Here is a 21657-nt window from a genome sequence, read left to right as displayed (position 1 = left end):
CTACCGCACAGACTGCATACTTCCGCAGCAAGACGATGTTGATCGTGAGTGGATACGTTATGAATAAACACGAGCAAACTAGCGCAACAGCAGCGGAAGATCATAAATACGAAGCAAGAAGAGTGAACATCCAAGCGATTATACAATCATAGCAAGTAATATTCAATGTACACGAGTTGTCTCACTCTTGAGAAGTTCTTCCTCCCCTGCGGAATGCTCTCTCGCGCTCGACCAGCATGTCTACAACTCTATCTCTCGCGTCCTCCAGCGCTGCGCCGAGCTGCTCGTCGGCTAGTCGGCCGCCGCCAAACTCGAACGCCGGCGACCCTAGTGCCGTACGCAGCGCCATGTGCAGAGCTGCGTTCCTCTGCGAGGGCGACGGAGGGGGGGACAACACAAACGGTACGCCTGTCGAGCATGCGGGAATTGATGAGGGGAATATGCGTCTGTAGGCGATGGTCGCGCTCAGCAAGGCACGGACCTCGGCTTCGTCTGTACTTGCAAGGTCCTGCTCGTCTTCACAGTCCTCGTCTGCATCTGCATCCTCGTATGCGTGAGGACGGTGCGGGGGTAAGAGGTCCTGTGAGCAGAAGCCCGTGTTCCAGATGCGCTCGAGCGACATGGCCAGTTCGGCAGTGCGCCCGCCGATCGACTTGCCAGCCGAGATTGTCTCTCGGCGCTCCTGCTCTTCACTGGCATCTTTCTCCGCATCATACACGTACTCGTATTCACCGTCACCGTCGCAGTCACGTTCCTCAGCAGGGCAGCGACCTTCCCGCACGACGGTGCGCACGAAGAGCGCCGCGGCGTGCTTGCGGAGACGCTCCCGGATGAGGATCGCTGCAAGGATGCCAAGTGGAGTGCGCTTCTCGCATGCAGCACAGCGACCCTTGCGCTCAGAGACGTGCCAGAGGCGCCACTTCTCGAGCCATTCGGCGGCATCGTCCACGCTCATGCTCTCGAGGGCCAGCCGCTCATCGGCACGCACGATCTCGCGCTCCCGCGCGCTCTCCCAAAGTGCCGCAGCCTTAGAGTGTGACACGGGCCGCATGATAAGAGCAAGTGTGGATAAATCGGTAGCGGACGCCGAGAAGGTCGAGATGTGCCAGGACATGCACCAGTATGTTTGCACGCGAGTCGTGTTGCAGACTTCGCCTGATGAAAAAGGGTAAGTCCTCTAACGGTTAAGTAATCACAACGAGCTAGACATACGATTAAAGGCGACAAGCTCGCCGAGCCGAACCCATGCTCTCTGCTCCAGCTGGTTCAGCTCGATACCTCTATCAACTCTGCCGGCTTTGATGACTCCTTGCAAGAGTCCGATGAAGCCGTCAGATACACTCAACGCAGCTCGCAGTCGAGTGGCTTCGTCCTCCGAGCCCCGCTTAGCAGGCGCGAGCGCGTCCATCAGAGCGGCCCGATTATAAAACTTGGACTTTGGGGACTTCACGTCGTCCGTCGGCTTAGGCTCTGAAGAGGACTTCACGCTGTCCGTCTTTGCCTCATCAGCGGTTGCAGGCCAAATACGGTGAAAGGCGAAGTACGCGGAGACTCTGGCGCGGACGCTCGTGGCGCGGAGCGCACCAGACAGCCACGGCACGATCACGTAGAAAAAGACGAGGGTGGAGATCAGTAGATGCACTGCCTGGACAACATCGTGCCAACTGTACGAGCTCATATCGGTCACCGACGGTGTGGGCGACTGGGACTGTGCAGGTATATGAGGCGTAAGAACTATACCATGGTGAGCAGCAGGTGAGGAGTTTGCGTGCGAGCGCGTGGACGACATGAGGGGGGTGTTGAAGACCGAGAAGAACGCAAAGACTGCCAGAAGATACTGCTGGGCCGGAGCAGGTTGAGCTGTCACACCTTCCTGCGGCTGCATCAACGCTGCCTGAACTGGCTGAGTGGTGGAGAAGTTGGGGGGCTCGGTTGGCTGAGCGGGTAACGATGCTCCGCCGGAAGCGAGCGCAGACATAACAGCTGGTAAAGGATTCTTGCGAGGGCGACCACGCTTGCGCTTCTCTGGGACAACACCAGGCGTGGCGGGAATGAGAGGCGGGAGCACAGGTCTCGAGAGTTTCTCTTTCTTGACCTGCTTCGCGAGTTTCGCCTTCTTGCGCGAACGGCCCTCGCCGTCCTCACCCTCGCTGTCCTCGCCATCACCGTCTTCATCCCCACTCCCAGCGTCCGCGTCGTCGTCTTCGATTTCATCTTTCTCCTCCCCGCCGAACCTCATGCGCCATTCGCGCTCCCATTCCTTAAGCAGCGCGGGACCGCCGACAAGGCCAGCAATGAGCGACTTCAGTCCATCCTGCTCATGCCTGAAGCGTGCCTCGCGCTTCTTCAGCACGCTACACGAATGCGAGATGAGCAACAAGTAATAGACACAGGCGCGCAAACACCTACCGTATGTACTCGGTAGCCTTGCCCAGCACGTTCGCCTTGCTCATCTTCCGTGCGACCTTGACTCCGTCGACGAATCCACGGGCATCCACAATATCGTTATGTACGTTCAGTCCGCCGCCGTTCTTCGCCTCCAGTACTCGTAGCGCAGGAACCGCCTGCTTCAAGCCAGTGATACGCGCGTTCAGGTTTGTCCGGTACCGCCGCTCGATAGTCGTATGGCTGGTCTTCGGGCGGCCAATGACGGACGTCGCTGGGGGCGCCAACGTTAGATCTGCCCCAGGTGATTCCACCTTACCTGACGGCAAAGTGAAGGAGTCTGGCTTAGGGCTACCACGCTTGCTCGCTGCGAGGGAGGAGTTTTGGCGGACCAGCCGCGGAATAGGCAGCTTCGATTGTCCGCCTGCCGCTGCTAGTTGTTGCACTTGCGCGCTGACGGGCACGGCAAGCATGACGCCCGCCATCTCGCGCACGCGCTGCGCGAGTTCCTGCGCGGGGTCACTAAGGTTGCATTCGCTCGGGGGAGAGCTGCTTGTGACCGAGGCGCTGTCCAAACCGGGAGATAACGATGCGCCGGATGAGGACGAGGAGGACGTAACGCTCAGCCGGCGAGCGGGTCCGCCTTGGAACTCTGTGTGCCATTTCTGCTCCCCTGCTGGAGAGAAGAACATGTCGCCGTCGGCCATGAGGAACGAATTCTCGGGCGGGGGCAGACCGAGGCTGCTCTGGTCCATCATGGACGAGAAGTGCAGTGTGTGCGGGTCGACCGCCATGTTGGCGTCGAAGTCGAGATCCATTGGGAGAGAAAAGTTGAAATCTGAGCTGAGCTCGTTGAATTTGGCGTCAGCATGTGTCCACGACGAGAGTGAAGACCAGTCCTGGGCATTGTCCGTGGTCTCGCCCAGGCTCTGGAGCAGGAAGCTGAGGGGATCAGAGCTGTCAGACGAGAGCTCGCGCTGTTCCAGGTTCGGCGATGGGGTGTGCATCGAGGAGCTGCTGGACGAAGATGGCGGTGTCGAGGTGGTCGAAAACAACGGTGGGGTCGACGTCGCTGGAAACGACGAGTCGGACATGGTGAAGAGACAAGCAGCATCCGCAGGACATCGAACCACTTTCTAGAGTCAAAGTCCGTCACGTGCGCCTGCCTCATTCGGTAGTGTCGCGTCCTCCGTTCTTCCGCTCTTCGAAGGCGGTTCGAGGAGAAATTCCTCCGTGACATCGGGGACATTGGATAGATTGGTAGAAAATGTTAGATCAGGCCCGAGTAGGGGAAGAAATAATTGAACTGTGGATATCTTCATTTTACCGAACCGATATCGGGATTCTCATGGAGCTGCAGCTGCGATGCAGAGAAGACACAACCCTCTTTGCTCAGTATTCTCGAAGTCGAACCACGGCCCAAGAAGTATATATCTGCAAACAACCACTATCAAACAGCAGAATAACGATTATTGTATATTCTGCATCTCGATTCCGCTCGATATCCGAACAACAGAGGAAACTAGCACAGACAATTGCAACAGTACAGCTATGTTCCATACGCCATAATACAGCACAGAAACCCAAGGAGGAATTATACAAGCTCCACAAAATTTGCAGGGAAGGCGCCTTCACGCCCCTCCAGCTTACCCCGCCACCACGTATTCGTGTCCTGGCTCTTCTGCGTTACAACTATGACTTGACCTTTCGTAAACGACAAATCATCCGGCTTCAACATAAACAGCTTAGTTCCGGCCCTGCAACCACATAAAGGAGGAAACGCACCTGCACAGCCTTGAAATTATACAGAGCGATGGCACGGGCAATTCCTTCTTGCGGCTTCAAAGGCTTCGTCAGCTCAGTCTTGGGCGCAAGCTTCACCTGCTTGTAGCTCGAGCCTAGCGACCGCGAACCTCCACCATAATCCAATGCATCAATATCATTGGGTTCAAACGGGTCTCCTTGCGAATACGCGTGCCCATTGCGCGCATTGGCGTTGGCACGGTACCCGCTCAACGATGGCCTGTGGCTGTCGGCGTCTGACCCCGTCAGGCTGGAGCGCGCAGCGTTGAACGGCGGCAGCGAGTTGAACGGCGAGCCGTGCTGGTATTCGTCCGGACCGCTCACGCGTGGGGAGTCAAAGTGCGGATGGCGCCGCAACCTCTCGTCGGAGATGTAATCTGACTCGAACTGCGTCTCGAAGTATCCTGTGGCAGGGCGAGCGCGGTGGGGCGACCACCCGTCCTCTGCAGCGCGAGAGGAGCCATACGGCGGAGAATCGCGGCGGTCCATGGGCACCGGCGCCCTGCTGGGGTCGTGGAACTCGGATGCGAACGACGACCCACTGTCCTTCCGCTTCCCCCACCCGAGGCCCAGCGAGCGCTCCTTCTTCTTCTTCAGCCGTGGGCTCCCACCGTCGCCGGCCCCCGACATCGCGCTCGGCGGCACCTCGCCGTACGGGCCCCCGACCCCGCCGAACACGTAGTCGTCCTCACCACCCTGCGCGCTCAACTCTTCCACCCACCGCCGTCTCCCCGGCATCCCCGTGCACGCCTCCAGTGTCCTGATCAGCGGCTGCGCCCACTCCGGCGGCGGAATCGCCCCGCTGAGCAGCGATTTCGCCGAGGCGTCGCGGTGGTACGCCTGCGCGTTGGCGTCCTGCCGCTCGAGGATGACCGATCCTTCGATCGAGACCCCGCCAAACAAGCCGCGCGTTTTCGAGTAGCTGTACCTGTAGAGAGAGATACATAAACCGACAGTCAGAGAGCCAACAAGCGGACTTACATTGCTGCAAGCTTCCCGCTAGTGTTCACGGATCCGATCGCTTCGCCGTTCCGGCCGAGCGGTCCAACGGCGATACTCAGGTTTCCGCCTAATGTGAGTGACCCAGCAGCCATAAATGATCTCTGTTAATTTGGGTGAGTGATCGTGTATCCGAAATGGAGGGACAACAAAGAGTTAAAGTCAGGAACATGCGCCGGTTCCATACGCAAATCTCCCGCTGGTGCAAAATTGGGTGAGAAGACTCCACATCAGCTTTTGTGCCAGCTTAACCAAGCCATGTACCACAGGCATGAAGACAGGTTTGGCGACTTCGCATGCGGCACATGGGAAGAAGCCAGTGTGACAGCTGCACAACACTGCTGTGATCCAATCAGAAGGACTACCGCCTCGAAGACTGCATGTTCTACAACAGTCCACGAATGAAAACGACGGAGATCTGCGACATTTGACAGACACGAAGATCTGCAGCGATCCAAGCCGTGGTACAGCAGGCAAACATGCACCCAGAGTGGCACCACAATTTATGTCGCGTCAAGAACGAAACGACTTACAACAGCCTGAGAAGATGATCAGCTTGCGCAGCACATCAGTGCTCGTGCCGCTTACCGCTCTCGAATTCAGCACGATCAGGAAGTCCGTCATCTCAGCCCCCGCCTGGCCGCCGAAGCCGACACCGGCGGTGCCGATCGCACTTGGTGCGGACCACGCTATGGAACAACAGGTCGTCGGCGTCGTCATGGGCGTGTGACGGTCACAGCACTCACATCCATCTTCGAGCCTCGCGATGACTAGTCCAGCGCCCCCGCGCGCCGAGAATAAAAAGCCGGCCTTGACGATAGTAAAGATCGCGAAGCCCTTGGCGTTCTCCAGGACGCTCCGTGGGACGACCTAACCGCCAATACAGCCGAGCTCGCAGACGGCAGCTACAACACTCACCCCGTCCAGTCCGTTGTTCCCGCCGTCAACGAACGATTTGACTGCGCGAGAGGTGTGAGAAGGTAGCCCGAATCAAGTCCAGACTCCACGCACATGTTTTGGCAGCTTTGGAGCATTCTTTCGGCAGCGTCTGAGGAAGAGGAGAGTTCAGCTTCATGGTGTAAACTGTCAAGCAGAAGTCGGCCGAATGAATGCATAAGCAGTGCTAATAGCGGGTGGACAAGGACTGTTGCGGAACCCATTGCATCACTCCTATGACCAACCAGACTCCTTCCCAGACGTCGGCGGGATCGGAAACAGACCGTAGAAATGTAGAATGAAAATCTGTAGACACAAACATTGCAAAGAGATAAAGATACGGGCAAGAACAAGGACAAGGACCAACTGCGAGGACAAAAGGATTCAGAGGCCAGTTTCCAACCCTGCTCTTGTTGAAAAATACGTCCTGCGCAAGCAGACGCCAACACTTAGATCCGCGGGAGCGCCGGGGTGCTCGCCAAGCAGTCCCAACAACGCCAATCTTGTGAACAAAAGTATGATTAAAAACCGTACGCGGAGAGGGAGACCGTTGTATTCAAAAATCGAATGAAACAGTAAGAGAAATTCAGACTCAGAGAAAGTGCGGCAACGGCTTACGTAAGGTGCAAGATACGACGCGCGATTTCCGCTGAAGGTTCAAATTTTCATGCAGAAGGTGTGGAGAAACTGGTATCAAACGCAAGAGGATCATATGTGTGATCGTTTTGACACCTTGTTGATGAGAATCGGTGAGGTACACGGCACTCTGGATTCTGCAAGGGTTTTGGAGGGTCTCGGGCGCTTGTGTTGAAAATTTGCACTTATTTGTCCTCATAGTTACGTAAGCTTTCTCGGAAAACTCGAGTTCAGTTTGTTCCGTCTCTCTCCTTGCGCCTGGACTTATCACCTCTCTCCATGTTGCACTGGGAAGGGGACATTTCTTGTTGGCGCAGAGAGACTGATGGGCTCTTCTTTCGCTAGCAGCTCTATGCGTTGTCTCTGGCAATAGCGATGATGGACTTCTAGATAGTAGTGAGAGCTACACTCCTTGTAACCCAGACTATAATTTGCGCGTTCAGAATTTTCAATGCTGAAATTCTGTCTGTTCGCCTTGTTGAAAGACTGAAGAATGTGTGGTAGTTGCTCATACTTCGTTTGTCGCCAGCATCCGACATTTCTATTTAGACAGGCTGCAAGAGTTGTTGACTAGCGTTGCCACCAAGTACTCAACACACATTCCGTGAAAATGCAGTAGTCGAGGTATTTGACAACGACACTAGGATATCACCGCACCCTACGGTGCTATATCAGTCCGTCCCTCCCACCTCTCATAGGACTGATTTTGTAGTCTGCCTTTGGGAGACTAACGGTGCATAGTGTCCGCATAAAATGGCGTTGGCGCGTCCAGCTCGCCAGGTTTGTTTTTGAGGACTGCACAGTACAGTGTAGATTGAGTCCCGTGTAAATTGTAGGCTTGCGTAGTCTAGTTTTTAACGCGGGGGGCTTATCGGTAGGTCCCCAATTTCGTTCGGAGCTTGGACTTTCAGGGAAAGAATTGCGTGACCGATCAACTCGCCTGCAAGATAATGAGTCGGAGCTGGAAATAAGAGAACAAGCGCTCGCCGCAAGCTCACGGTGCGCAGATACTACATACTCCAGGGAAGCGGTCGTTGTTACATTCGAGATATCTCAGTCAAATGGCATGCCTTTTAAGCTGCAGGAGACAAGCAAAAGAAGCACATCCAAAGGGTAACAAAAGAAGCAACTACTGAGGATGGGTTGTGAAAGTTCTGGCTTGAACTTGGACACTGTCACATCCCAATAATTTTGTTCCTCCTTCTAGCATGAGACTGTTGAAGAAATCCGGAAGACTAATTGGGAGTCACTCTGGCTACCACTACCATGGTTGTAAACTGTGCGGCATATTGATATCCCCCACCTAAAATACAGTATTAGTGGATTTAGCTGTTCTGAGGGCTCTGAGGCATGGATTTTCTGAAAATACATTCAGTCTACAGACAGTACATAACAGGAGAATGTCCTGTGCACCAGAGAGCTATGAGGATGCGGCAGAAACGCGAGACTGGCATGGGTAGATGAGAACGCGTTTGACGTCACAAAAAGCGCCGCCAGATTTTATCTATTTTGAGTAACCCAAGAATTTTATTGATTGTAATAGGATTGTAGCCGAAATGCGAGACCATTACGATCGTGTCACAACGTGAGAAATAATGTCACACCAACTAATCGATGTGCCACATTTTTGCACCTTCCAACGGTATTGCGCTCCCATTCCATTCGCCTTTGGGTCGTGACACAAGGCTTTGCCTCCTGAGTGTCGTGAACTTCCGGCTACTTCCGGCAACTGTACAGCTGCAAACTCCACAACATGAGTGGCGGGTCCGGCTCCATCGCTCGTTGCTCCTTCCTTCAACATTCAACTCTCGCCATAACTGATCCGTGGTCACTACTATAACCTTTTCTTTTCACAGGGTTTTTATCGCAGGTTTCGACATTTCAACTGTCATGTATTTCTCCCGCTCAGACGTCACCATCAAGATCACACCGCACCCTGCTCGCGTACTGGCCCCGGATATCATGCAAGACCTGTGGCAATCATCGGCTGGCCTCCTGTGTCATCTTCTTTCTCTGGTTGCCTGACTACAATGTAGTCTCTACTCTTTATGCTGGTGTGGCTTCAGGCTCCTTGGATCCACAAGCATCTTGTATTCTCGTGCAGTGACTCGTGCCCAGGGGTTGGACTCATGCATTGTGCTGGAGAACTGTACATGTTACCACAGTGCTAGAAGCAAGAACCGAACTGTGAGGATCAAGGACAGGTGCGGTGCATTGTGCTCGAAGCTGGTCGTCAATGTTTGATATACCGGCTCCGGTCCCGTAGTGTTGTGCTCAGGTGGATCCCGATCCCCGACAGAAGACTTACGCAGAGAAGAATGTGTATGTATCCATCCAACTCCCCGCAAGTACCGCTGGCAAGCCTGCATCGCCTACATGTTCTGCTGTGACTCAAAGCTCGTCGCACCTCCCCGTACCCGAGACCACGTTTCTCAGAGTCACTGGGTACCGACACATGAACGCGAAGAAGCCATGTTACGTGTTCTGCGTCACGCGAATGATCAACATTCTGCACGCTGGCTACGGTTTCCCAGTGCCTTTCCTGGTGGATCCTGACAGAGACTTATGCGAAGGATACCGGCTCCATCATATGGTACTCGTTGCCAATGTCATGAACCCCGCGCTGCCTACGGCTTTCCCCCGCCTGTGGTAACCTATCGCTCCGCAACATGCTCTAAAGTGTCACAAGTTATGCAGCACGCCTCCAGTTCACGACACCCGACAGATCTGAACCCGAGGATGCCGTTCATCTATTATGAGGTCTCCGATGTGACCCTAGCAGTTCCGGCCCCTCAGCGCTCACCACCGCCCTCAGCACCCATGGCCGCTTTTTGTTTCTTTGTATGTACGGCAGGCAGATGCCCACACATGTACATTATACCCGCAATATATATCTTTTATGCACACTATTATGCATTGTATGCGATACATTGAGGAAATTGCAACGAGCAACCTGAATGCTGGCAGCCGGCGCAGTAAAAGTATTCTAAGCAGTAATACACCTGTGCCTGTTGCAACCGATACACTATGTGATTTTATCTGCATTTTATCCGAGTTCTAACATTTCATTGTTAAGACAGATTGCCCTTTTATCCATTCCGGTCATTCTGATGATTTTATCTATTCTAATGACATTCTATTACGATATAATGGCATTACAAGTTCCGCGCCTTTTTTGTGATGCTTTGACGCGTCGCGTGTGCACGTGATTTGCGGAGATGAAAATACCCAACCTACCGATAAGGACCACCTTAATGATAGCAGACGCCAGACACGGATATCCTGAGGAACGAAGGTTGAAGCAGAGTGTCAGTCTGCCTTTGGGAGACTAGGCTTGCGCACTGCTTCGCAAGAGTTCGCATGAATCTTAATGGGAAGCTAGTCGATAGATAGGGTTGCTCTCCTGCATGCACTGGCAGGTATACATACATGCATATGGCCATGGCTGATCATGGAAGCACCAGATATGACTCAAGAGTCTCGATTCACCGATGCTGCATATAAGAATGCAGAGTCTCGTTCAGATGGACGTCATCGTGCACTGTGATCTGCGGCGATAGACGCACTTCTCCAGCAATGTCGATGGACACCGTCAGGAATGTTGTTGTAATCGGGGCTGGTAAGTTTTAAGACGGAAGTGTCTCGGATGATTGAAGAGTTACTGATACTGAATACGTCCAACAGGCGTAATAGGTCTCACTACTGCGCTCAAAATCCAGGAGAAGGGCGGGTACAAGGTAACCGTTATCGCAGAGACCTTCCCCTCCGATCCCAAGTCCGTCAGATACACGAGTCCTTGGGCTGTAAGTTGATATTTTCGCAGTGATCCATCGTATGATCTGCGCTGATACTACCCAGGGAGCTCATCATGTCAGTCATGCCGCCGCTGACGTGCAGCAACGGAGTGCGTATCCATATCTCAATACTTCAAAACACCTACTCACATGCATCGCCAGAGATCGACGAGGAGACCTTCAAAGTGATGTGGGATCTCTCCGCCCCAGGCGGCGACGCGGAAGGCTGCTTCCTACGTATCAAGGAAAAAGAATGGTTCTACGATGGCAGAAACACGCATCTCGACTGGATGCCCGACGTGAGCCTCGCGCACCTCCGGCTACTCGTCGTTCTAAGCGCTCACCTCCAGCCAGTTTCAGCAGCTCCCCGAGGACCCACTCCTCCCGAACGCGCGTATCGTCTCATTTACGACGTTCACGATCGATACGCCGGCGTACCTGAACTACTTGCTGTCCCGCTTCCTTGCGCGTGGCGGCAACGTCGTCCGGAGCACGGTGCAGCACATCAGCCAGATCGTCGAGGGCGGCGCGCAGGTGTTCGCTCGCGGACGTGCGTCGCCGACGCCCGTCGATGCGTTGGTGGTTTGTCCCGGGCTGGGTGCGCGCACGCTTGGCGGCGTTGAGGATAAGAACGTGTTCCCGATCAGAGGACAACTTGTCGTCCTTAGAGCTCCCTGGGTGAACTTTGGGCGGACAGCCAGTCACGAGAAGCAGGGCGTGTGGACTTACATTGTTCCGCGAAGGAGCGGCGATGTGCGTCGGTCGTTCAAATGGTCTACATGATACATGCACTGATCTTGCGCTCCGTAGGTCATCATTGGAGGGACGAAAGTCGACAACGACTGGTATGTGGCTCCTCTGGATTGACTTGGATGATAGCCGAACATTTGCCTTGTTAATCAGGTATCCCGTAGCGCGGCCTGAGACTACACAGGACATTCTGACGCGCTGCCTCGCTCTCTGCCCCGAGCTTGCGCCAGCCCATGTCCGCGCCGAGCGTGCTCCGACGGTGGAGGATCTGTACCCTCTGATCCAGGAAGAAGGCTGCGGTTTCAGGCCTGCAAGGGCAGGCGGCATCAGACTGGGAGTTGAATGGGTCGATACGCCGGGGAAGAAGGGAAAGATCCCAGTGGTGTTCAACTACGGGTATGCATCCGTTCAACCCTTTGTGGAATATGCGGTTACTCAAACATAAGTAGCCACGGCGGAGGCGGCTATCAGTCGTCTTGGGGGTCAGCTTCCGTCGCGCTCGACCTGTTAGAGAAGGCGCTCGTAGGAGAGCAGTGAGCATTCAATGTTGCAGACCAGAGATTGTTTAGTACATCCGGATACAATCAAATCGGCCGGTCAAAGGACATCGCGCTCCATCTTAGTATTAGACAGGTTTTGCACCAAACCACCACTTCTGTAGGCGTCCATCTGACCCGAAGTCCGCACGACCGGCGAAGTGACGGCCAGCAAGCATAAGCGGGAGCCAGAAGGGGTCGTCTGCCCACATCTGATCGTACGGAATGGGGGGGAGTCCTGTGTTGTGTTCTTTAGGACTACCGTCAGCTGCAGCAGGCTTCGCATTAGGGGTAGCATATGCTGGCTCTATATCAAACCACTGAGGGCGCATTTCGTCGGACCTTTGGCCACAAATAGCATCAACATATGAGGTATACTGTAACGAGAACGCTGCGCACTTACTCGGTGATTGCTCCGCTGTATTCTTCGGCGCGGAATATGTCTATGTGAAAGGCTTGCTCCAAGTCTGGAAGGACAAAAAAGAGAACGCCGCAGTGCTCTAATGGCGCTGCGATGCCAGATTCTTCCTGATGACAGGAAATTCGTTCCAGCAGTACACTTTACAGCATGAACAAAGACGTACCTCTAGCTCGCGCAATGCGGCCTGAGCCGGTGTTTCCCCGGGCTCCACTTTCCCACCAAATCCATTATAACTAAAGACGACCCGTCAGAGTAAACGAACGCAGACTTTGATGGACAACGTCATACAGATCTTTTCCAAATCCTCTTTTCTTGTATCCCAGAAGCAGCTGAAAATGAGCAAGTCGGCATTAATTTTGTCGCTTAACACAGAGCCTCAGTGATTCGTTTCCATGCACCTTTCCATCTTGGCGGACAAACGCATTCGTGTACAATTTGATCTTTGAAAATGGCAGCCAATCCGGGACGCCACCGCGGGCAACTTCATCCAGACGCTCACTGGACATAATTCCAGGTGGGTATATTTCCTCGCTCATGAGACTTGAGAGTATTGATCGCTTGGTGCTAAAGTGGCGACAAGTTGGTGGGATTGAAGATAACCTTGAAGACGTTCACTGCCGCGTCTGTCTGGTCACGTGTGCGCGTTTCGATGCGGTTGCCGGACCTACTACCCCAAACCTACCCTAGAGGTTTATCCTGAAAATTGGCCATATTGATTCCCCTCAAAGATGCAAGCTTCAGCCCTCAAATACGGAAAGTTGGATAGGACTATCACACTGTCACGGTATGCTACATAATTCATGAGCCCGAAATCCATGAATTTGGAGGCTCTCTACTAGCTCCCCGAAGTGATTGTGATGGCTGAATGACACAATTCCGACTATGGGTATACTTACCAGTCACTTCCCAATGTGTTCTGGGTAAGTTAAAGCGGATAGGAAAATGCTCGTTTTGGGGTTCCCAAATAGTATGCAAAACCCAGATAAACCCTCAGGGCAATTGCCCGGGTCCTATCTTCGCTGTCCAGAGCACATCATGCAATAACGACATACATCCTGTAGAGGAATCCAATAATACATGTTCCGATATGGCAACCAACAGCTATAGATACGAGGTATACCTTAGGAATAACCTCATAATTGCCGTTCGACGAACCGGCGAGTAGAAGGAACATGATGAGAATCGTCCCTCAAGGCAATTTTGACATTTTCACCCCTTCGCCTTTTCTGTCTTCGGAGCACCTGAACCAGGTGAAACTTTGGTTGCAGCCCGACGCTTAGCGCGCGCGAAAATGCCCACTTCGGGATCGCGAATGAAGTTGATGATGACCATTGGCCAGGACGGGTGCGAGGGAAGGGTGTCATAGAACTCCGGAGCGAGGGCCCGCAGAGCAGGAAGACGCGTCCATGCTACCGCAGGGAAATCGTGGTGTTCGTTGTGATAACCAACCTGAGAGAAGATAAGTCACGTCCTACTTGTGCCCATGGCAACGCACGTTATACGCGAAGAAGTTGAGCGGCCCATAGTAAGAATACGTCTCTTGTTCGAGACCATCCCATAAATAGTGCTCGGCAATGAAGTGACCTGCGAGAGGATGTAGGCTTCCCGCGAAGAAGCTGGACGCGAGGAGGTAGATGAACGGACGAACACCGAGGCATTTCATAAGCACATAGTCGAAGACAAGCTGCGTGATGAGGTTCATGATGTGCCAAGTTGTGATGGTCTGCGACCTGACAACGGTGGGACGGAAGGCATAGAAGAGGATCTGGAATGTACTGTGTGGAATGAGCTGAGACGAAGAGCTGAGAAGACCACGAACAACCTACGCAAAGAAAACTTTGCCCAGCACGTTGTTGAGACAGATGAGCTCTAGATTTGTCGGGAGATCAGTATCTACACCATCCTCCCCTAGGAACTTGTGGTGTTCAATGTGATATTTCTGAGAGTCCCGGCGTCAACGACGATTTGTATCCGCCAGCCAGGAAAGTGGTCACCTTGAAAGCAGCAGAATACGGGACACCGATGGGAAGATTGGCAAATACAGCCAACACCTTGTTAGCGCGGACACTCTTAAATGCCAGATTATGGGTAATTTCATGGATGGCTAGGAAGAGGTTGTGATTGGCGGTCGCTCCTATAACATACACGCAGGCGAAGAAGACAGGCGAGAATGGTGAAGTGTGCCGAAGCAGGTATGCAATGACGAATTGCAAGGAGACAACGCCAAGAACGACCCACTTTGTGAGCGGCTCATGTCCCATGAGTTTCGTGACCTAGCATACCAAAGTCAAATGACAGGCCAGGGACAGATTGACTTAAAAACACAGACTTCGGGATGTGCTTTGATTATTGCCATGCGTCTGCTGCGATGCGGCTCTTCGGTCATTATCCACAGGAAATCAGACGCATCCTGAGGTGGAGCAACGTGCATTTTGCCATTATCCTTGGACGTTGGCAAGATAACTTCAGTTCGCCTCGGTGTTCGACCTTCCCATAGCGATTCAGCACCACCGAAATAGCTGAAATCTGCACTTGATGAGATGAAACGTGTAAGACAATTTTTGGAAGAGCATACCGATGTCAGGACCTGCAGACGCAGGAGTGGATATGGACATGGTGCTGAGCTTCTTGAGGCGCTTGCGCCGGTTGCAGTTAGCCAATTCCGGTGGTACGACCTCGGAAATGCTGGCTGCGACCGTGTGATCCGACTATTTATACGTATTGTCCAAAGCCTTCCGTTCTTAACATGGACAAACAAAAGCGATCGATCTGTGATCATACTCCGTGACCGTGCAGCCACAGGCAGGAATCTCGCGAGCCTCTCTCTGGGTGTATCACTTGTCTTGTGAATCTGATATAATGTAAGTCTTACGTCCGCCTTCCACTCAGTGATGAATTCTGGCCCTTGCCGTGCTAATTCTGAGGTCGCAGCCGAGGACGTAATTTAACTTGGCTCTGACTTTACAGAGATCGCGCCCATTGTTGATGCGGAAGATCATCACTATTACTCCAAAATAAGTCGGTAGGTGGCATCCGTCTGCAAAATTTTGAAAGACATCATCACTAATGCCGGACATGGCATAAATATGGTTGCGCTAACTAGAAAACTGCAGTAACATGGACCCACGCCGGAGGTACCCACCGCCAAATCTCGATGTGTCTGCTGCTGCTGGTCCTTCGAACACTCAGCCGGAATTTCTTAAAACAAGCATTGCAAGAAAGTCGGGTAAAGTGCATGGTCCCCTCCCGGGATCACATGCTTATCCAATCACTTTTGCGAACAGGAGGCCCTGCAGCAGCACCTTCTCAGCGTGAAGTCTTCACCGATATCCATCGTGCGGTATCGAACAATACTGTACTAAATCTTTCTCAGGGACGAGATAGGGAACCGATACGAGTAACCAAGGTGGCCCACGGCGCTGCACAAAGGCGAGATCGCATAGAAGAAAATGTTTATAGAGGTATCACTGCGCGAAAGGCTGCATATTCCAACACCTCTTCAAAGCTTCCTTCTTCGTTCACATACATCGCTCCCCTCCTCCATCGTCCTGCCCGTCCGATCAAATCAGCGCCCTTGAAGCCGGCATGGATGGCTCTTGAAGAAGCTCATACTCCCGGTTCCTCACGTAAACGCGTAGGAAATGAGCTCTCCAGTCGCTCGGCTTCTCGTATAACAGCCGTAATGCCCACACCGAAGCATGCAGAACCCACTCCATCCAAGCAGTTGTTGGTAAAACGACCTGGTTTCAGAATACCGATGCCACCATGGGATGGCTTTGTTGTCGGACCTGACGAATCCTCTTCCGAGTCATCAGAGGAAGAAGTGCATGTACCATCCGGTGGAAAGCCACCGTGCGTGATTCGTCGTTCACTGTGGCTCATATACAACTCATGACGGGATTGCAGAAGAATGCAATTAGCGACCAAGAGCGCACGGAAAACGGCTGCTTGGTCACATATTCCATCGGGTGAATCATCGGATGAGGAAGAAGAGACTAGTGTGAGCGGCCAACAATCGTGGGTGCCTTCAGTATTATGATGATCTACCCACAGCTATTAACAGGACTACAGAAGGAAAAACTTATCGGCCACTAGTTTTCGCAAGTCAAGGGAAGGAGCATCCGAGAAGGATGCACCGAAATCCGCACCAAAAGCAGATCCATTCGACGTTATCGAAGGGTCCGACTCAAGCTCGAGCCCTGCAACGGAGTCTGCGAATGGCGAAGAAGACGTAGAAGAATTGATGGCCGCCCTGAATGCTCTTACATTACCGACAGTGCGACTCAGGGAATATCGGAGGCTGCCATTTCTCGTACGGAACTTGCGACGTGGTTTCAGGCACCGATGTCGCCTCGCCGGTGTCCAAACGCAACCCGTGCAACCACCTCCTGCTCCCATCAACGTCTCGTATATATACCGTCCGGACAACGACGAAACTTCCGAGGTACCAGATGGAGAAAGGGTGGACAACGATGAAGAGCGAGTGGGTAAGATGTATCAATGGGAATGCCCACTATGCCAGCTCCATGGTCAGTTTAACACCCGAAACATGCTCACTTTCCATCTGGGACGCGACCATGACGAAGTAAAATTCACTTGGAGAGAAACACAAATTGATGTACGCACTGATCCGCTATTCTGCTCTCTGCTGGAGACTGACATATGGCTTTCATGGAAGGACATCCAATCGTTGACACTGAGTCTTGTGATCCCTGATATTGACTCTCAAGAGTCCGAGTCTGAGTCGGAAGATGAAGACGAAGAAAGCGCCTCACAGGATGTCAGAGCGGGCATGCGAGCCAGGTCAGTTGATTATGTTTAGCACTTCGAGCATCCACAATGAGATTGAGTTCCAGTGAGGCTCGCGTGGAGCCTGAACGGATGTCACCAGGCCCCGCTGCTGTAGCTCAACTGGCTCCCATCTCATCTCTATTCGATGGTCCAGCTGAAAGGACTACCATTGACCTCACGGATATTCCCCCTTCCCCAGTTCTCATTCCGAAGAAGTTTCGTGCCGATTCCCCTACCATCAAGACTGAAGCTCGCCAGCCCTCTACCGCTCAAGTGAGAAAGCAAGCGTCTACTCGAGGTTCCTTGCCCGAGCGCTATCCTACTCCTCCGCCTCCCTCGGATCCCTTGGCGCCAGCTGCACAATATCCTTATCTTCCAGACCAATCCGAGGACGGCGAAGTTTACTATTCGTGCCGTCCGGGCGGGCCTCGGATATTCGACCTTCTCAATACTCTGCCCTTGGAACCGTTTGGAGTGTTATCATGGTCAATTGTAGAAAGAGAAGAGGAACTTTTTGAATTAGACGATGTGCGAGACGAGGACAAGGTCCTACTAGCTCTCTGGAACAGATGGATCATGCTTAACCGGTCAGCGTCTCAGTCGCGTTCTTTCGGAATTGAAGTGATCGACACCTTACAGGATAAGCTTTGTCTACAAAGGCTATGCTAAGGGAGTAATAGCTTTCATTGACAAATATTGGCGGATGATCCATCGCGCTGCAGGCTGGGGGGCTCTGAGAGGCTTCCTTCTGGTATACTTCCGCGCTTTTTGTATCCCCTGTGCTGCTTATCAATTCTTTCACGTCAGATGCTCGTGGCGAACAAATTCCTTGACGTATCGGAGGTTGTTCGGATCCTGAAGCATTATGAAAACCACACTGGCATGGAGTACTGGTACAAAGACGACTGACTCTCCCGAAGTGTATAGCTGATCTGGATTTTCTCCTGTGGTTGTCGCTGTTGCATAGATATTTGGTCAGTTATCCCAGGTGTATGCACAGTGTTGTTACGACGGATCGCAAATTGTAGTAGAATGTAAATCTGTGCTTTTGGCTTCACGAAGTCGAAACCCTAGCCTAGGTGTTATTGAATTATTTTGGGCCAAAATTAGAGCTCCTTTTCGTGTGGGGAAAGTATTCTCACGCACTCTCTCTCCTTCGCTCTTCTTCGCCACCGCTGGCGATGGTCTCTACTCCTTCAAAACGCAGCGCCTCGACGACTCCGGATGGTGCAAGACCTCTCAAGAGACAGGCGACATCCTCTCCAGAGGAAGGCGAGCTCGACGACGCGTCTCCTTCACCTGTAGCGCCGGCGACTAGCGCAGCCACCCCGCCACTGAAGCTCCCAAGTAAGGTCAAATTTCCTTTCAAGAAGAAGTCTGTTGTCGAGCCGGAGGAGATTCGAAAGAATGGTGATTCGAGAGCGAAGGGGATGGTATACGAACATGTGTTCGAAAGCCAGCACCGCCATAAAGAAGACGAAGATTGGAGACGGTCGCGGCCGCGTTCGCGCCAGGGGCGGCACGACGTGTGGACTGCGGCCTCTCGCGCGGGAGACAGATGGGAACCTACAGCAGATCGTTACGAGACTGGAAGGTGGGCACAGCCGCAGCACAGTTATCCGTCTCGTTACCCTCCCCGCGAACGCGAAGCGGACGTCTACCGCCCGAATTCTCCTCCTCGTCGTGATTGGGAGAGAGAACGACGGCGGTCATCGCGATCGGTGTCTTCACCTCGTTCCCGGTCACCACTTTCTCCGGCGTCTACAAAGGAGAAGCATCGTTTGCCACCGCCACGGTCCACCACTTCCGTAAAGGACAACTATTACGACACCGAGAGATTTTCACGGCGGGATGATGATTACAGCAGAGAGCACCGTCCCCGAGACGAGGACCGGCACTACAGACCACCACCGCTAGATGATCGCTGGGACGCTAGACGCGACTGGCACAGAGACAGACGCAGAGACGGGGGTTCATTGGACCGTGAAGGTGACTCCTACCGCCCGGTGTCTCCTCGTGCAATAACTCCCCCCCGTCCTCTTTCACCGCACACTCCACCACGACCTCAGGTCGAACACAAATCCCCCATGTCTTCACAGCAGCCGCCCGTATCTCCCGCAAATACTGTCCAGCCTTCGGCCCTTTCGACGGGACATTTGAATGTGGCGTCGCTACCGTCAAAAAAGCCAACCACACCTGCGAACATACATTCACCTGTCTCTGTGCCTTTGGCTAAAACTCGCTCGGACACCAGGAAAGCAGAGAAGAAAGATGAGAAACGGCAAGTTACGCGGGAATCTGTCGTGCAGCGTCCCAAACGCAAGCCTGTAGAGCGCACGCGGGAAGACGAAGAGCGTCTTTATGGCCGTATGTTTGTGGGCTGCGGAAGGCAGGAGGACTACGATGTGTTGACGAAACTGGGTGAAGGGACATTTGGGTGCGCTTATTCTCTCCCTATTGGACTAGTTTACCTCCAACAACTACACCGTTTCTTGACTCATTTCGCATTTTTAGCGAGGTCCACAAAGCCGTACATCATAAGAAAGGCCACGTCGTCGCTTTGAAACGGATCCTAATGCACAACGAGAAGGAAGGCATGCCAGTTACTGCCTTACGTGAGATCAAGATTCTCAAGGCACTCAAGCATCCATGCATCGTAGATATTTTGGATATGTTCGTGGTCAAAAGTACGGACAGTTATGTTTTGCTGACTTGAAAAGTCTATCTAAACGCTCTCCCTAGGTAATGGCAGGGAGTCACCACTTTCGGTGTACATGGTCTTCCCGTACATGGACCATGATCTCGCAGGCCTGTTAGAGAATGAACGCGTGAAGCTTTCGCCCAGTCAAATCAAGCTCTACATGAAACAGCTACTAGAGGGAACCGAGTATATGCATCGGGTTGGCCAGACACTTGCATAGCTCTGGCGTGCTGACTCACATTACCTTTTCTTGAAGAATCACATTCTTCACCGCGACATGAAGGCAGCGAACTTGCTGATATCTAATACTGGTTCTCTCAAGGTTGCCGACTTCGGTCTTGCGCGGGCGTACGATCCCAATATCGTCAGAGGGGGCGAGTTCAAAGAAGACTTGCGTGGTAAGGAGCGTAAGTATACCAATTGTGTGGTGACCAGATGGTATCGGCCCCCAGAGCTGCTGCTAGGCGCAAGACAGTATGGTGGGGAAGTCGACATGTGGGGTATTGGGTGCGTAATCGTATTTTGCCTAGATACTCCGTGTGTGCATCTAGCTAGCTGAGTCGGCTGACGTTGCCATACAGCTGTGTTTTGGGCGAGATGTTCTCGCGAAGACCAATACTACCTGGAACGTCGGACTTGGACCAGCTCGACAGAATATGGCAATTGTGTGGAACACCGAATCAGCACAGTTGGCCAAATTTCGATATGCTGCCCGGTTGCGAAGGAGTCAAGCGATTCCAGATGTACTCCAGACGAGTGAAGCAAACCTACGAAACGTTGGTGTCTCATCCCGAATCATCGCGGCGTCCATTTCTATATTATGCATACTTACCATCTCGCCCAGTACTGGTCCGGAAACATGCGATTTGTTGGACAAGCTGTTGACGTGCAACCCAAGAGAGCGCATCACAGCATCGCAGGCTCTGGATCATGATTACTTCTGGACAGACCCTCTACCGGCGGATCCAAAAACGTGGGCATCCGCTCCATTGAGCGTATTTCTTCCTCTCGTTGCAATGATCACTCAACCTTTTTTTTTGGTCTCTTCTTCTACACCCTTCTGTAACTGTTGTTGTGCACTGGCCATCAGCCTTCCAACGTACGAGGCGTCACACGAGTTCGACAAACGCGGCCGTCGCCATCAAGGTCTTGCAGGTCTGCCGGGTCCAATGCATATGGATGGACCACCAAGACCCCTGCCGATGCCTCTCATCCAACAACATCCGATGCATTCTCGACGTGGTCCACCTCCCCCTCGCGAAGTATTTCGTACCGGACCTCCGCCTCAACACTACCCTCATCCGCCGTTTCCCCCTCCGTCATCTTTCTCTGCTTATCCTCCTCCAGGATATCCACATCCTCCCCCTCCCCCTCCTCGTTACCCGGTTGGGGGACCTGGTCCTCCAATGATGATGCCGCCGTATTCATTGCATCCTGGTCAGCCGCCTCCGCCCATGCCACCTTGGCAGCAGCCCCAAGCCATGAACCGACCCGCACATCTCCCTGCTCGTCCTCCGATTCCCGTAGGTCGGGGAGGTGGCTACAATCCCCGGGACCCATATCAATCGCGTCAAGAAGCACTTCCAGGGTATGGCGGCGGCGAATTAAATTACGGTTAGATTTGTTTGTCCAAGGTTCTGATGCGCGTCCTTGTCGTAGTACTTGCTCTCGTGGATTGTTCTCTTACTATTTACCCTCTGCACATACATACACTATACATCCTAACACTCGTCCATATCGTTGCATACATCCTCCATTACATTCGCAAGTTATCGTTGGCTATCGGACGTCCGTCGTAGTCTATACTACATACTGCACCAGTGCGTGTCATGTCATATAATCGTGCATCGACTTCCAAACGTCCAAGCTCAATTACTGAATTACATGCCGGCGTGCGCCCAAGCG

At 53.0% G+C, this 21657-nt stretch overlaps 7 protein-coding genes across 7 annotated transcripts; 3 read left to right on the top strand and 4 right to left on the bottom strand.

Moving 5' to 3' along the window:
- Positions 1–181: 181 nt before the first annotated feature.
- SCP_1500940 (hypothetical protein) lies at positions 182–3479 on the bottom strand (the record flags this gene model as incomplete). The annotated part of the gene is made up of 3 exons (XM_027764203.1): positions 182–1155; positions 1213–2354; positions 2410–3479. 3 exons carry the CDS (start codon positions 3477–3479, stop codon positions 182–184), a joined length of 3186 nt encoding a protein of 1061 aa, XP_027620004.1.
- Positions 3480–3979: 500 nt separating this feature from the next.
- SCP_1500930 (Protein YSC84) lies at positions 3980–6262 on the bottom strand (the record flags this gene model as incomplete). Its single annotated transcript, XM_027764202.1, has 8 exons — positions 3980–4114; positions 4171–5116; positions 5170–5291; positions 5721–5726; positions 5776–5876; positions 5934–6057; positions 6106–6146; positions 6199–6262. 8 exons carry the CDS (start codon positions 6260–6262, stop codon positions 3980–3982), a joined length of 1539 nt encoding a protein of 512 aa, XP_027620003.1.
- A 4073-nt stretch (positions 6263–10335) lies between these two features.
- Positions 10336–11840, top strand: SCP_1500920 (D-amino-acid oxidase; the record flags this gene model as incomplete). The annotated part of the gene is made up of 8 exons (XM_027764201.1): positions 10336–10378; positions 10444–10562; positions 10618–10663; positions 10716–10852; positions 10908–11306; positions 11364–11398; positions 11457–11699; positions 11753–11840. 8 exons carry the CDS (start codon positions 10336–10338, stop codon positions 11838–11840), a joined length of 1110 nt encoding a protein of 369 aa, XP_027620002.1.
- An 88-nt stretch (positions 11841–11928) lies between these two features.
- SCP_1500910 (7,8-dihydro-8-oxoguanine triphosphatase) lies at positions 11929–12766 on the bottom strand (the record flags this gene model as incomplete). Its single annotated transcript, XM_027764200.1, has 5 exons — positions 11929–12181; positions 12243–12367; positions 12424–12493; positions 12549–12589; positions 12659–12766. 5 exons carry the CDS (start codon positions 12764–12766, stop codon positions 11929–11931), a joined length of 597 nt encoding a protein of 198 aa, XP_027620001.1.
- A 703-nt stretch (positions 12767–13469) lies between these two features.
- On the bottom strand, positions 13470–14875 carry SCP_1500900 (Sphingolipid delta(4)-desaturase; the record flags this gene model as incomplete). Its single annotated transcript, XM_027764199.1, has 6 exons — positions 13470–13709; positions 13756–14035; positions 14087–14199; positions 14255–14533; positions 14590–14786; positions 14836–14875. The coding sequence occupies 6 exons, from the start codon at positions 14873–14875 to the stop codon at positions 13470–13472; spliced, it is 1149 nt and encodes a 382-aa protein (XP_027620000.1).
- Positions 14876–15377: 502 nt separating this feature from the next.
- Positions 15378–17960, top strand: SCP_1500890 (hypothetical protein; the record flags this gene model as incomplete). The annotated part of the gene is made up of 8 exons (XM_027764198.1): positions 15378–15486; positions 15545–16112; positions 16167–16277; positions 16332–16878; positions 16939–17063; positions 17117–17638; positions 17691–17802; positions 17859–17960. The coding sequence occupies 8 exons, from the start codon at positions 15378–15380 to the stop codon at positions 17958–17960; spliced, it is 2196 nt and encodes a 731-aa protein (XP_027619999.1).
- Positions 17961–18232: 272 nt separating this feature from the next.
- SCP_1500880 (hypothetical protein) lies at positions 18233–21371 on the top strand (the record flags this gene model as incomplete). Its single annotated transcript, XM_027764197.1, has 7 exons — positions 18233–19488; positions 19566–19738; positions 19794–19951; positions 20009–20259; positions 20334–20528; positions 20597–20725; positions 20843–21371. 7 exons carry the CDS (start codon positions 18233–18235, stop codon positions 21369–21371), a joined length of 2691 nt encoding a protein of 896 aa, XP_027619998.1.
- Between the last annotated feature and the right edge of the window lie 286 nt (positions 21372–21657).

This window comes from Sparassis crispa, assembly GCF_003851025.1.
Source record: "Sparassis crispa DNA, contig_000014F, whole genome shotgun sequence".
NCBI lineage: Eukaryota > Fungi > Basidiomycota > Agaricomycetes > Polyporales > Sparassidaceae > Sparassis > Sparassis crispa.
This window is presented reverse-complemented; position numbering and strand designations above follow the sequence as displayed.